General features: G+C 36.8%; 1 protein-coding gene across 2 annotated transcripts; it reads left to right on the forward strand.

Annotated features, from left to right (window-relative positions):
- Positions 1-6,487: 6,487 nt before the first annotated feature.
- Positions 6,488-14,519, forward strand: saal1 (serum amyloid A-like 1). 2 transcript variants are annotated; one of them, XM_067590017.1, is made up of 14 exons: positions 6,489-6,627; positions 7,855-7,921; positions 8,125-8,324; positions 8,926-9,027; positions 9,600-9,683; positions 9,830-9,909; positions 10,002-10,061; positions 10,142-10,257; positions 10,426-10,588; positions 11,921-12,003; positions 12,103-12,288; positions 12,683-12,840; positions 12,984-13,076; positions 13,877-14,519. In XM_067590017.1, the coding sequence occupies exons 2-14, from the start codon at positions 7,903-7,905 to the stop codon at positions 13,952-13,954; spliced, it is 1,422 nt and encodes a 473-aa protein (XP_067446118.1). In that variant the 5' UTR covers positions 6,489-6,627; positions 7,855-7,902; the 3' UTR covers positions 13,955-14,519. The 2 variants fall into 2 exon arrangements, with proteins under 2 accessions (XP_067446119.1, XP_067446118.1); XM_067590018.1 differs by lacking the exon at positions 7,855-7,921 and having other exon boundaries at positions 6,488-6,627.
- The last annotated feature ends 575 nt before the right edge of the window (positions 14,520-15,094 follow it).

A 15,094-nucleotide genomic window follows, 5' to 3' on the forward strand; every position in this document is an offset into this window, starting at 1 on the left:
TGACCTGAACCAACAACGATCTCAAACTGTGACTGTCCATGCTGAAGCAAGAGCCTGCGTCACTCTATCTGCCATCTGCTTTGCATTTGATAGACAGGTGGATCATTAACAAACCATTAGTCAGCAATGGAGCAATGTTTTTTTAAGGCATGGGGCTGTTTTGTCATATGCACACAGACAACATGTACGTGCACAAGCTCGCAAGTGATTTGTGCCACTGGTTTAATGCAAGTCAACAGTGATGTGCAAAGACATGTAGCAATACACCTGTAAAAGGCAGCCTGCTAGCTAGCAAACATGGATGTGATCAATATAGATTTCAAAATATTTAGGGCCTGAGCCCCAAAGGGGCAAAGACCCTCTTGTATCTATTCTGTTTCTTTCTTTCTTTCTTTATTATCTCACCACTTCAGACCTAAATTTGACCCCCTAAACATGTTCAAAAACTGACCAAATTTGGCACGCACATCAGGTCTGGTGAAACATTTGATAAAATGTGAAAATTATCCCCCAAAGTGCCAAAATGTGCTCTATAGCGCCACCTATGTATCTAAAATGGCTGCCACGGCCCATAGGAATGTCATCGAGAGATCAAACCAAAACTCAATTATTCCTCTCATCAAGACCCACAAATTATACACTGACACCCCTAACCTAAATCCAACAGGAAGTCCACAATTCACCCATGAAAGTATGACTTTGTGCCAATTTTGGACCTTGAATAAACGCTATGTCCTCCTAGGGCGTTAATGGTATTGGCTTCAAACTTTAATACATGACTTATCACACTGTGCTGAACAAAAGTAATTAAAAACTTTGTAATAACTTGAACGGTTTAGATTTTGTAAGCCCTGAAAGTTGGAGTGCCACATCGCACCTTACAATATAAACCAATGGGGAGGCAATCTCTGGGCATGGACTTTGTGCCAAACCTTGGGCATCTGACGTCTAAACTATAAGTCCGACCACTTTCAAACCTGTATCAATGGATTTGCGATGAAAATTCCTACTAAAATATGATTTTTAATGTAAGATTTGGCCATAGTCATGGGATTTATGAGGATATTTCACAAGAGGAGTACTCTGAAATCCTTCTCTCCAGCTGAGAGGGACAAGGAGGGAAGAAAGTGGGGGGATGGGTGCCACGGTTAAATGCAGCTCATTTTTGAAGGATACAGCAGAAAGGTCTATATACATACAGTACATTATATACAAACTTTGTATGAAGTTTGGTGTTATTATCATTTATTTTACAATAATTATGACTTTAAATGTATAATTCAGTAGTGGGGATGACCTATGAGGGGAAGGGAAAACATGGAGTGAGAGTGACAGTTTAGTGATAAAGTGCCACAGAAAAATAAAATCGAAACTAAAATTTGTAGCTTTGTACTTCAGTTTCTCCTTCATTAGGGCCCAAGCACCTAGCGGTTCGCTCACACTCTCCATTCAAATATAATATATTTTTCTGTGTCCAGCTGCAGTTACTTATTGTCTCTACACATCTGACAGCAGTGTTCGATGCTTACTTTTTTGTCGAGGAGTGCATGTGTTCCTAAATGAAAAAAATTAGGAGCACACAGAAATTTAGGAGCACACAGAAAAATGTTCAAATAACTGTTTATTTAAGACAACAATTTATCACATATATATCTAAATGCTTTGTGTGCATGTGTATGTAAATCAAAATTTATGTTCTCTTTAGGGGTGCTTGATTATGGCAAAAAGCATGATCACAATTATTTTTGCTCAATATTGATATCACGGTTATTTAACACGATTACTTTTTGACTAGCATTTTTGGCGATTGTCGATATATACACATATTTTTTCCCACTTGGCTGAGGAAACTATTGCATATGCAAGCATAGATTGTACTAAGTATGATCAAAAAAGACAATATATGATGGAAAAACTCAGGAAGACTGGAGTTCCGGAGCTCAGCATTAAGACTTTAATGAACCTGCCAAGTGGGTGGAGTAGCATTTTTTTTTTTTTGAGTTTATTAGACAGACAGGATTGATGTGTAGGATTGAATATTTGGTCTACAGTCCGAAGCAGAGGGTGACGGTAATGTGCCTAATATGCTATAATTTAGCTATTGTTGAAGCGTGTGGCAGTGGCGTGGCGTTGAGTTTTGATGTTTCGCCATGACAGAGGAAATTGCTATGACTTTAGTGCAAATGCTCCAGTCTGCCCCAAACTTTGCATGTTTGATAAGAGTCCCGGCCTGAACACGTCCTCATGACAATATTCAGTCAGTGATGCAAACTGGCTGAATAGCGCCCCTTACGAAATTGCAGCAAAGCAGCCCCAGCAGCAGGCGAAATAGTGGACAAAGGAAGTGATGTTTATCTCCTTCTTGCACTGTCTGAAAACAGCCCGGGTCTGAAGACATCTACATGCTCGTCACAGAAGTCCTTCGACTGCACCACAGCTTGATGTGCGCAAGGGCGCGAAGGCCCGTTCAACGCTGCTTGCAGCTTTAATTAAAAGTTGTGTTTGCAAAAGTTTTATGGGAGAAAAAAAAGCTTTCATCACATTTGTCACGCCTCAAGGATACAAAAAATGCATTTGAGTGAGAAACACTGAATGTAACTATAAAACAACTTTATTTGTTTGCAAGAAAACTCCACAGGGCACTTCTAAAATGCTGTGTTAACAGCATTTTAGAAGCATTAACATGTTTTGTCAATCTGGTCACATTATTTTCTTAAATTTGACTTCTATACCGGACATTCATGTAATAATCTTTGCTTGTTAAATACATAAATTTTGTGACTTAAAGCAATTGTTTGTGTTGTTTTGCTCATTTTAACTTTGGTGGTAACTAAATGCTAAAGTGATGAAAATCAGAAAAAAACAAGAAACTCATTCATTAAGAAATATTTTATTCCACTATGTTTGGAGTTAATGTTTGTTTTAAAGCTGTAAGAGACTGTACTGTGTTATCTAAATTGCATCTGGATCACAAACAACGCAGGATGTGAACTGAGCTGACAGGCCTACATCCTTGGTTACAGTCATGCTCTACTTGCAGTGTTGCGTTGTTACACACAAGACTTGGCAGCATATCAAGCTGCAAACTCTCCAACTATTGGGCAGTGTCATGATGATAGGTTCATGATACGCCAATAGCAACCGTATGTTTAAACCCAATTTAACACCTGAAAACTTTTTTTAGAGACGGAGAAAACATATAAGTCACAATATTACACCAAGTCTACTAAACAGTGAATTTAACACCAAAATAATACTCGACTGGTATTGGTCAACAGATGCTTGAACAGATGAGCACTAAGTCGTATAACTGCTTTGCATGTGTGTATAATATATTATTGGATTATGGTCCAGTCCCATCTCAATCAATGTGAACTGGGATATGCTCGAGATTTTTTCAGTTTAGTATTCTAGTAATTATAATAATACAACTGCTAAAGATCATGAATAAATAGATAAATAATAACAAATACATCAAGGCACTACAAAAGCAAGATCACTCAACTCAAAGGAAAGTAGAGATCTCATCAGTCAGTATGACCTGAACCAACAACGACCTCAAACTGTGACTGTCCAAGCTGAAGCAAGAGCCTGCGTCACTATAATCTGCCATCTGCTTTGCATTTGATAGACAGGTGGATCATTAACGAACCTAAACATCCTACAATGATAAATACATATCAAAAATGACAAGGAATCAGTGTTTCCACTAAGTATCTTGCTCTTCTCAGGGTAATCATTTTTCTTCCCAATTACATTCACAGTAGGGGAATAGGAATACACTACATATCATGAGACAATAGAGAATTGTTTAGCAGTGGAGATTACAGAGTTAGAGGGTAACTAATGATATACTTTTCATGTTTTTGGTTGTATTAGGCCATTGCAGGTGATGTTACAGGCAACTGTGATAATGGATTTACAGGATTTTCCATCGGTGAGATAAACTATGTTGACCCATTAGGGGTCAATTATAAAGTGACTGATGTATTAACCAAAGTTTAACAGGTGAGGTATTAGGGCTTAACTGACAGACTTATACTCGACAGGGCACTGGTTTCTGCTATCACATCTATCAAAACTTGTGACCCTGCCTAAATAAGGTAATCATATTTTATTTAGCCACATTTTCTTGAAAATAGGGTTGTTGTGAAAAAAGGGCTCACCAATAAAGCAACTGTTTCTGTTGTTTTGCTCATTTTAACATCAGTGGTAACTAAATGCTAAAGTGATGAAAATCAGAAAAAAAAGAAACTCATTCATTAGGAAATATTTTATTCCACTGTGTTTGGAGTTAATGTTTGTTTTAATGCTGTAAGAGACTGTACTGTGTTATCTAAATTGAATCTGGATCATACATAACACAGGATGTGAACTGAGATGACAGGACTACATCCTTGATCACAGTCATGCTCTACCTGCAGTGTTGCATTAATACACACAAGACTTGGCAGCATATCAAGCTGCAAACTCTCCAATTCTCAGACAATGTCATGATGATAGGTTAATGATACGCCCATAGTGACCATGTGTTTAAACCCAATTTAACACTTGAAAACTTTTTTTGGAGACGGAGAAAGCGTATAAGTATATAAGTATAATATTACACCAAGTCTACTAAACAGTGAATTTAACATCAAAATAATACTCGACTGGTATTGTTCAACAGATGCTTGAACAGATGAGCACTCATTCGTGCAAAGCAGTGATACAACTTAGGAAGTAATTAATTACTCCAGCTGGTGGGTTGATCTTTCACATCCCATCACAAAAGCTGTTCACTCACTTGTTTTATCTGTGAATATTTCTTGGAAACAAATAAAGCTTTAATTTGCACGTCCTCAAATAGCTATTCAGTGAGACTCCTCCAAGTGCAAATAGGGTTTTGATCCACTCCCACAGGTGGACAGCTGCAAGATGAGGAAGGTGTATAGTCATTCCTGGCTGACAGCGTATTCTGTGTTTATTAAGGGAGGACAGTAGACTCGCCAAATTACCTCAAGACAGTTTTAATTAGAGGCAGGACTATTAAAGACTTTGTAATCCATGTTGACATAATACTACTGTGTCAACAGCACTGTCTGGCATCATTTCTGAGCTGACTGGCAGTGTCCTTGTACTCAGGCTTTAACACATTAATGCAACAGAAATGTATGACAACAACCACGATAAAGTGGTCAACTCCATGTATGCAGTATTTTTCCACATTCAGTTGGCTGAAGCTGAAAGATATTAAAGGAATGATACAAAGCCACAGGAGACTGAAATGTTCTTTTTCTATGGATGATAGATGTTATCTTTGTAATAGTTTCTGTAATGATTTTAAGATAGACTATTAAAGTAAGGTAACTGATTTATTGGTTGAATGTCTTTCTGCTTATACCATATTTATTTAAAAATGCTATATCTAGAAACTATAGTCCAAATCCAAATTTCTTTAAAAAGCAATAAATTAAATCAAAAAGCATATAAGATTTTGATTTTGAAAAAGCATAAAAGATTTAAGACAAACAAACCCATAATCCTATAGGATTTTAAATGATCAAAATCCTATAGGAGTGTAAAATTTTCGAACTATAGGTCCTTTTGGACTTTTATAAGACCTTATAGCATTTTTGTAGCATTAATCATATATTAATCCTAAAATCCAATAAGACTTTATCCTATAGGATTTGCTCCAAAATAAAGTAGAATATTTAATTGGAAATTCCTTTTGGAATCATACATACATTTTTGAATAAGGTTACCTAAATTGTAAAGGTGGCAATATCTCAAAACCTAGGCATGCAACTACGTAGATTAAAGGTGAATGATTTGGGTGAACTGACCCTTTATGCAAACCAGCTTCATTCCACTAAGCTATGAAAAGCTACACCCAGCTGACATTAAATTTTTTCCTCCTGATGCTGTAAGTTTCTGAAACTTTACCATCACTAACATGAGGTCAGTGGTGGAAAAAGTACTAAGATCCTTTATATAAATAAAAGTAGCAATACCACAATGTAAAATTTCTCCACTACAAGTAAAATACCTGAATTTAAGATCATACTTAAGTAAAAGTACAAAAGTAATATCAGGTAAAAAAAAAAAAAAAAAGGTCCAGTATTGAGCAAGAGCACCTCAGCTCATTTTGTGGAAGAGGAAATTGAAACTGTTTCCTATGTCAATAAAGAAGAAGAAATAGTAATAATAAAAAAATATCGAATTGCATAAACTACCCTCTTTTTTCCCCAAAACTTTCTTTATTTACAACTAAGAGAACAGTAGAACAAGCTTTGTATAAGCCAGAGGAATCCAAAGTCTATTCATTGTAAGTCTTTTTAGAGTTCAAATAAAAAGTCTTCTTAGCTTTTTTGCTCTTCATATGATCATATTCATGTCATATTCACATGATCCATCCTATGCAGCGCATGAATGTATTGATGGTGATGGACTGCAGGTGGCGGTATTAGTTTTAACTTGACGTGGTCGAACACAAGAAGAAGACTGAGCACCGTCACCGCGCATGCGCACACAGTAGTTTTAGCTAAATGGAGGCTGTTTGAAAACTCTTCTGAACAAGTCAACAAACGCGATTTTATTTTATGTTTACCAGCTAGCTTCGTTCATCCAGAAAGGGCACTATGGGTGAGTCGACATGTTAGAAGTTGTGGAGCATGTAGCAGAAACACGGAGAGCAACTAACACGTTAATAACGAAGTGTGTTAGCTGCCTGTTTAATTGTTTACCAAACGTTAAGTTTGCATCGAGACCACAGTTACTTTATCGATTCAACAGCACCACGAGCAACAGATAATAACCATGAAGTTACAGAAACATATCTAACAAAAACTGAAATTTATAACCAATGATTTTAGGATTTATTGCAAGGCTGTAAGACTGCATTAGTTTTAACTGGGACTAAATGAGATGAGATGTCTGTTTAGTTTATTCCAGTGAATTAAATATCTGTCTAATCAAGGTACGTCATTTCACTGATGCCAAAGTCCTTTATGGGCTACAAATATACCAATATGTATTAACGTAACACCCCCAATCTCACATTTGCACACCTGCGATCTTTCATCTTGCATTACCTTTACAATAACGCAACTTGTATTATTGTTATTATTATTAATACACTGCAGATACTGTTTACTCATGTTCAATGTCTTGAACATTCATCTCATTCTCTTCTATTTAATATTTAAAATTTAAACCTGTAGCTTCTCCTCTCACTTAGAATATATTTTGTATTTTTCTTCTATTGTAAATTATTTCTCTTTTATATTGTTTAGGATTACTTAACTTTGTGTATGTTTTTGACTGTTATGCACCACAACACAGAGGCAAACTCCTTGTATGTACAAACCTATTTGGCAATAAACCTGATTCTGATTATGAATATCTACATAGAGCAGTCCTGCTTATTGATTGACAGCGTTAAAACAACAGTCAGGTGCCCATATTAACATTAAAAGAGGTTTTCCTCGCTGTAATCATTCCTCCTGTTCATACTGGCTATTAAAAGATCCCCTTTCAATGTAACTGATGGGGGCCGCAGTGTGTCCACACAGTCATTTTGTGCAAAAATCTATTCCAAAGTTTATCTGAAGCTTGTATGAGGCTTCAGCAGTCTGAGGTAATCATATCAAGTGGATATCTGCCACATTTACAGTCTTTTTGGAAAAATTCCCTCTTTGTGTTTCCTCAGACAGCGTTGAGCTGCGGTGGAAGTATAGTAAAAAAAAAAAAAAGAGGAACTTTGGCACTAAAAAGTATAACGTTTAACAATATCTACTTGATTTGACTAAACTGGATGGCTGAAGCTTCATATTAACTTCAGATTAACTTTTAAATGCATTTTTTATACAGAAGGAGGGCTGTGGATTTTGGCGCCCATTACTTGCATTGAAAAGCACTATGAAGGGATCTTCTAATGGTCAGTATGAACAGGAGGAATGATTATTGCAAAAAAAAACAAACAAATAAAAAAAAAACTATTTCAGTTTTCATTTAGGCACCTGACTATTACTTTAAAACACACTTCAAAAATTGTGAACCTGCCCTTTAAACTCTATCACCTGTCCAGCCATATTGATCAACTCTAATCCACACCACTGTTTTTCCTTTTTCTCTCTTCAGACTGTAGTATTGATGGTGTTCAGGAAGAGGAGAATGAGAGATCCTCATCTCCAAGAGGGAAACAGTCCCCAGTAATGGACCGTAACCCATCACCACCCCCAGACACAGCCGATGGAGAGGAGGATGAAGATTTGGACGCTATTGGAGACACTGTTTACAGCAAGCACTGGCTTTTCAGCACCCTGACCCGCCTCATCCATGTAGGCAGGCTGTTGTTACTAACGTCAAAATTCAGGTGTTAAATGTCATTTAACACTTGAAAATGAAAGAGGGAAAATAACAAGCAAGCATAATCTAAAATTGTTTTGAAAAGATGACGGAGTGTGCAAATGCTGCATTGTGTAGGTTTTACTTGCACCATAGGAAGGACTTCAGTAAACCCATCTGCATTTAAATTTGAGCTGAAAGATTGCATTCTGTCAGGGGTCCCTCTCTGTATATATGTTAACATATCTATAATATCTATATGATATTTAAATGGTGATGGGGACAATTTTGACAGCTATTCATCCACATCGACATGAGTTTGATCCATGACCTGTGTTTAAGGTATCAGGCTTTTTGGGGCAAAAATCAATCAGAGATTTAATGCAGATCCGCATCCAAAATTGCCTCCTTCCCTTGCATGCATACTCCATCAGACCAATATTTATCAAATACTTTTTCTAATCAGCCAACTTACAGAACACCAATCAAATAAATTGGAGTGAAAATCTTAGTTACAATTAGTGCTTAATTGATGCCCACATATGCTGTTGCTCTATGCTGTACAGTCCATTGTAAAATGGTCATGTCTTCCAGATGGTCACAGAGCATTCAGATGAGGACTCTGAAGGTCAGATGCAGCTCACTGATGATGATGAGGAAGATCTTTGTAGAGTCTGGGACATGGCAATGGATAAGGTGGGGTGCTTTTTCTTTGATTAATTGGCTTAATATTCATTAAGTTTGTTTACCAATCTTTTCTGCAGTGGTTTCCTTGTTAAAGGGCAATTTGTGTTTATTTCTTGTGACATTCAAATGGATCCTTTTGGTTTGAAAGAAGTCTTTAAGAGAGACACAAATATACAGCTACTGGAATCTTTCATGAACAGTGCAGTTTTGACAGCCTGAGTGGTATTTATGGAGGTAACGCCAACAAAAAGACAACTCAAACTTTGTTATTTTGCATTGGAGCTGGAGGTGATTTACAAAAAATAATTTGAGTAATAAACACAAAATGTGCTTCTTGCAGATAATATCTTGATTTGTTGTTTAGTTACTGATATCTGTACAAAAAATAAAAAATAATCTAAGTAATCTAAGTATGTTTTAACAGTTACTGCAGGATGTACTGCATTCTGCAGATTCAGGATAGTTGACCACAAATAATTAAATATGCTGCAGCTGTCTTTGTGTCCATCATTCATATTGCATTACTAAAGAATCATGCCATGTGTTAACACTTGGACTGTTACTTTACCAACTGTGTGCAGGATGTGGCTGGTTTTCTGCAGGAATTCAAAGCCACAGATATCCTCCTCGGAGTTATAGCCAAATCTCGTTGTCCACGTCTCACAGTGAGTGAACCATTGCCATTTTTTGCATTCTATGTCAAAATATACTTTTGCGGTGTTATGTGTATATTTGATGCTATATTGTATTTCTGTTCTTAGAGGATCTATTATATGTCATAGATTTGTATTTTGCTTTGTCTATTCTTTAGGAAATTTGTGTGGGAATCCTTGGGAACATTGCTTGTTTTCCTGACACTTGTGTGACTCTCAGCCAAAATGAAGACTTAGGGTGGGTAAAAGTCCATCTGTAATAGTCTGTAAATAGATCCTGTACACTATTCTGATTCATTTTAGTTAATGTGAGTCCCTGTGTGTCCACAGGGCTGTGCTGTTGCTTCTTTTTGGAGATACGGATCCTCCTACTCTTCTGGAAACAAGCAGGTGACGTTTGCATTTTCTGTGGACATGTGAGATGGAGAGACTGAGAGAGAAATATTCATGTTTTCTGATAATGTTTGCAGATTAGTGCTGACCTGTGTCTCTCAGAAAGATGTCAGTTCCACATGGCTTCAACGAATACAACAGCAGGCGTCTGTGCGCTCAAACCTCCTTTTCATCATGTGCAGCTCTACCAACAGTACTTTGCCTTTTACTCATTTCTTTACATAAGCTGATGAAATGTTAGTTATGTATAAACAGTGAAAATATGATGGACATAAACTATGATGACATTCAAGTACACAACATATAGTCCCTGTAAGTAACCTTTTGTCTGCTTTCTAAAATAGTTTCTGTGTGTTTACAGCGGACCTGCTTGAGAAAGTTGGAGAGCTTGTTGACAAACTGTTTGACCTTGACGAGGAGCTGATGAAGAGTTGGATCACAGCTCAGCCTAGTGAGGAGGGTGTTGAAGGTGAAAGCCGCCTGGACGTGGCCTCATGCCTTCTTGAGGCAGCCAAGCAGCTTAGGTAGGAATCTGAAATTGAAATTCCAGAGAATATTATAGAGTTAGTTGTGTCTGCGTGATTATATTTACTTTAAATTACAAATAGGAACATTTTCCATGGAAAGAGTTATTAGTTAAAGGGCAAAAATTAACTAATTGTGTCAGTTACCTCAGATTAGAGATTTTAAACTGCTGGCAATTTTGGCATATAAAACCAGTTGCATCATTGAAAGTACTGAAAACATAAAATAATGTTATCTGACTTAATAATAGGTGCACATTTGCTGTCTTAACATAATATAAAAGTTTATAAGTCAAGGCTCCACCTGTGCAAGTACTGACTTAATCAGTTAAATGAAAATTAGTGTTATTTTAAACACACCTTTAGTACATATTCTGTCTGGTATTGCTCTGCTTTCCTTATTAGTGGATACAAGTGCAAACTCTTTGATACACCTACACATGAACAAATTGAGGTTTATGTAGCTCACATGCAGATCTGAATTATTGCCAGAATTTCATTTAAGTTATTTTAATGAAGATTAAACCTTTTGTATAGATCTCAGATTCTGCAGTCTTGTCGTTGTTACATATTTGTGTATTATCTAGATATTGCAATGCACTGTTTGATATTCACATTGGGCCTCATGCAAGAATATTTTCGTACTCTTATCCGATAACACTTTTTTCTGTGAGGTTTACTTGTACGAGTGTCCCAAGTTAGATTCACCAACTTAACTGGACAAATTTGTTGTGAATAACTTATTTTGGCCTGATGAATACCACCTGTTTACAAGAATGTGTGCGTGGAGATTTTTTCATTAGCATAATTGACCAAAATGTTACCAAAGAGGTAAAAAGAAGAATTTCACACTGCAGAGCTTCAAGTCCTGCATCCAGAAGTGAAAGTGATTAGATAATATTAATCCAGCTGCCAACAATGTGTCAACGGAGTAGCGCTTTGCTGTAACAGAAATAAAGAGGGAATGGTTTGATATGAAGTTAGATGCTAAAAAAATGTATTTCTAATGCAAAGTGGTCTATGATGGGTGGCAGTCAAGGGATGTGACAGTGTGTGACATTAGACTGAAAAATATTATAGCCAGCAGTAGGTTATGTTACACTGTCAGGTGCAGGTCATGTGCAGAAATATGCCAATAAGAATCATAAAATAAAATAAAAAAATCTCTCAGTAAATTAGTAAACCATGACGATGATAATATTGTGTACATATTTGTTTTCACTTAAGAATGAATCTGCATAAAATACATAAATACATGGCAGTTATGAGATGTACTGTGTTTAATGTTGCAGTTGACCATCAGCAGTCAACAGTATGAAATTGTTTTCACAGATTAGAGAGTCCGAATGGCTTAGAGGTTTACCTTCATGCCATCCAACTCCTCACCACCACAGATGAGGGCATCCAGAATTTTGGTAAGTCCAATCAACACAGTTTCATGTTGTGCTCAGCTGTTGCACAACGCAAAACTGAATCTAACACAAAACTGAAGATGTTACATTTGTTTCTTCTAGCTGCCCCTGATGGACCCGGCAAAGCAGTATGGGACTTTGTCTGTGAGGTTGTGTGTGAGGACCTCTGCCAGCCAAATGATCTTCCAGTTGTCCTGCAAGAGCAGAAGGGCATTTTGGTCCAGGCGTTTGCTGTGCTGCTGGCTCTGTATAGATGCCAAGATCAGTGGAGCAGCAAAAATGACACAAGTAAGTTTACTAACAGCTCCACTGATCTTTGTACCCAAGTGCACCTTGTAATTAACACGTTTCCTTGTGCATTTCACACACAGCTGCTGCTTTTTGCTGAAAACTGTATTCAAACTTCTGTATTTTGCTCATTCTGGAAAGAGAGGCTCCCCTAGACAGTTACAGATTACACTTCTATCTACATGGATATGATACAAAACAATAATGGATACAGGTCTGAGGTGTGAGCTGTTGAAGGGAAAATAAAAATAATAAAGAACATATGCTTAGAGTTGTATTGACCGATACTGATACTTGATCAGGGACTCCCTTCTTTTCATTTTTAATGTACCCGTTCTAATTAATAATTTATATAATGTGTTTTGTGCAAATATCTTCTGTCTTTTGTCTCCAGGTCTGCCTCTTATTGGGTCCATTTTGCGGGTGCTTCAGTACCACAGTGAGTGCAAAGATGACTCTATGAGCAAAGACGACACACAAGATGAGCAGCTCCAGACTCTTGCAGAGATCACAGCCGAATTTCTAGCTGACATCTGCATTCAGATTCCTAAGGTAAAACCAAAGAAATGCTTTCCTGTTGGTTCAGATTGTTTGCTGAGATTCTTAAATGCAGCTTTTTGTAATTATTATGAAAATATTTTTTTTTCTCTATTAAAAATCACTTGAGTGCCTATTCTGTGTTGTGGTCTTCATAGGACACAGTGGCAGATTTGGTGAAGAAGGGTCACCTGACAGAGAAGACTTGTCTCACAGCTTTGGGCAGTTTACTTTCCAACTTTAAGACTTCAGTAAGTGCTCTCTCCACAGTGGGTTAAGTAGAGTAAAGCATTCATTGTATGCAGTTATGGAGTAAAAGTTATGAAATGGGAATGGAATTTTTCATAGTAGCATGAGGACTGAGCCACTGCTCTATTTCCCTGTACACTCAGTAATAACAAACTCTTTCTAAGGGACACAAACACACAAAGAGACAGATGTTTTACAGACTCAAGTTATCAAACAGGGTATAATACAACCAAAAATCATTAAAAAAGTCAAGCATTCCTCTAGTCAAGAACTCTGTATCTAACTCTCTACTTCAAATGTACATTCTCATCACTGTTTACATTATTAGTTAAAAGAGTAGTTTTAGAGAAAATAGCACAACTATAATTAATCATATAAGTCCTTAAATGACTATAAATAAACTATAAATGTCAGACTGTTGGTTACAGCTTCTTTAATCTTGATGCTTTTCTCAGTTTCATATTGTTGAAAAAATAGATGACCTTTTGGTTTTTGAGACAAAATAAGCAATTTTAAGATGTACATTAGGCACAGGTCATGGATCTATTTTTTTCAACTCAACCAATAAATGATTGATATGAGTTCGTTGAATTTTCTCCAAATTTCTTGTCCACGTATTTCCTCATGAATAGCCAAACCTCCCTCACATGTGCAAACAGCTGCCAGTGATGCCATTGTTTCACAAAAGTGTTAAGCATTTATTTCCGAGTGTGTGGACGTGTGATGGACTCTACCACACACCTCCAGCCCCTGTGGAAAATAAACATTATGTTTCCACCCCACCCTTCCTCCTCTTGTGCAGTTTCAGCACCTGCAGGCCATGTTGTCCGAGGCTGATCCCCAATTGGCAGACACGGTGAGGAAACGGTTTCCTGTCTGAGGCACGAAGCAGATCAGTGTTCAGCACTCATCCGGACTATCACGACTGCTCTTTATAGAGACCTCTTTTTGTTCCCCTCCAAAGATCCTGCTTCAAGTCAGACTATTTGGATTTCCATTGGAAAGACTCAGTGAGGGTGTCACACCATCATGAGTGGCGGACAATGTATTGAATTTTCTTCTTTATGTGCTTCTGTTTTAAGTTTGTGATTGTTCTGTAAATGCTATTTTTGTATTAGGTGATTTAATTTTTTTTTTATTAAAATGATCTGTCTTCCAAGAATTTGAGCTTATAAGCTTTTATTGAATCATCATCATCATCATACCTGGATGCTCAAACTTTGAGAATCAGCAGAAAAGTGACTAAAAAACATTTTAAAAAATCTGTAGTGTATAATGAAGGCTGTCTTCTGGCATCCAAAATTTATGAAGATCTAACATTTATTTTCTTTATTTAAAAATATAAATAAAACACTAGTGCAATGGAGATGTTTCTGTAGTGTTCAACATTTTAAAGTTGTAAATATAAGCACTATGTATAAATGGAGCTCTTTTTGATCAAATTATTTTTGGCTGTACGTTTTCTGTTCTCAACTATTTGCTACATCTATACGTGACACACACACGTATCCCTGTCAGACATGCACCCAGAAAACTTTTCTGTAAATGGACATATCACAGCAATTTGACACATAAGCCTTTTTAAACCATAAATCAACATTTGTTTTCAGTTCTATTTCTTAAACATAAATTTCTCCGTCACGATATATATTTTTATTATTGGTCTTGTTTCTTTTTATACAATTAAAATATAAATTTCTATGTAAGATGAAACCACTCTGAATGTATATTGAGTCATCTTTCCAAGCATATGAGTAATGGTGCTAATGCTGATGACAACATCAAGTGTTTACCAGAGGGTGACAGTCACTCGGTAAGGACAATAAAATTAGATGAAAGGCTTGAGCGTGGCAACAATGAACTCATTTGGTTTCCAAATGTACCATTTCGCCCACTCATGGAGAAGAGCAGGACAACCTGCGCCTTTCCAGCAAGCTTACGAAGGCTCTGTGAATATAGCAGCTTTTTAATTAAAGCTTGGATTGATATGTAGAACACTCTTTCTAATGGAAATCCCGAG

The sequence above is a fragment of the Thunnus thynnus genome, chromosome 5 (assembly GCF_963924715.1).
Source record: "Thunnus thynnus chromosome 5, fThuThy2.1, whole genome shotgun sequence".
Classification (NCBI taxonomy): Eukaryota; Metazoa; Chordata; class Actinopteri; order Scombriformes; family Scombridae; genus Thunnus; species Thunnus thynnus.

Coding starts and splice junctions, on each gene's coding strand:
- saal1 (XM_067590017.1), top strand. Junction 9,028..9,599: donor GGGACATGGCAATGGATAAG/GTGGGGTGCTTT, acceptor AACTGTGTGCAG/GATGTGGCTGGTTTTCTGCA. Junction 12,004..12,102: donor TGAGGGCATCCAGAATTTTG/GTAAGTCCAATC, acceptor TGTTTCTTCTAG/CTGCCCCTGATGGACCCGGC.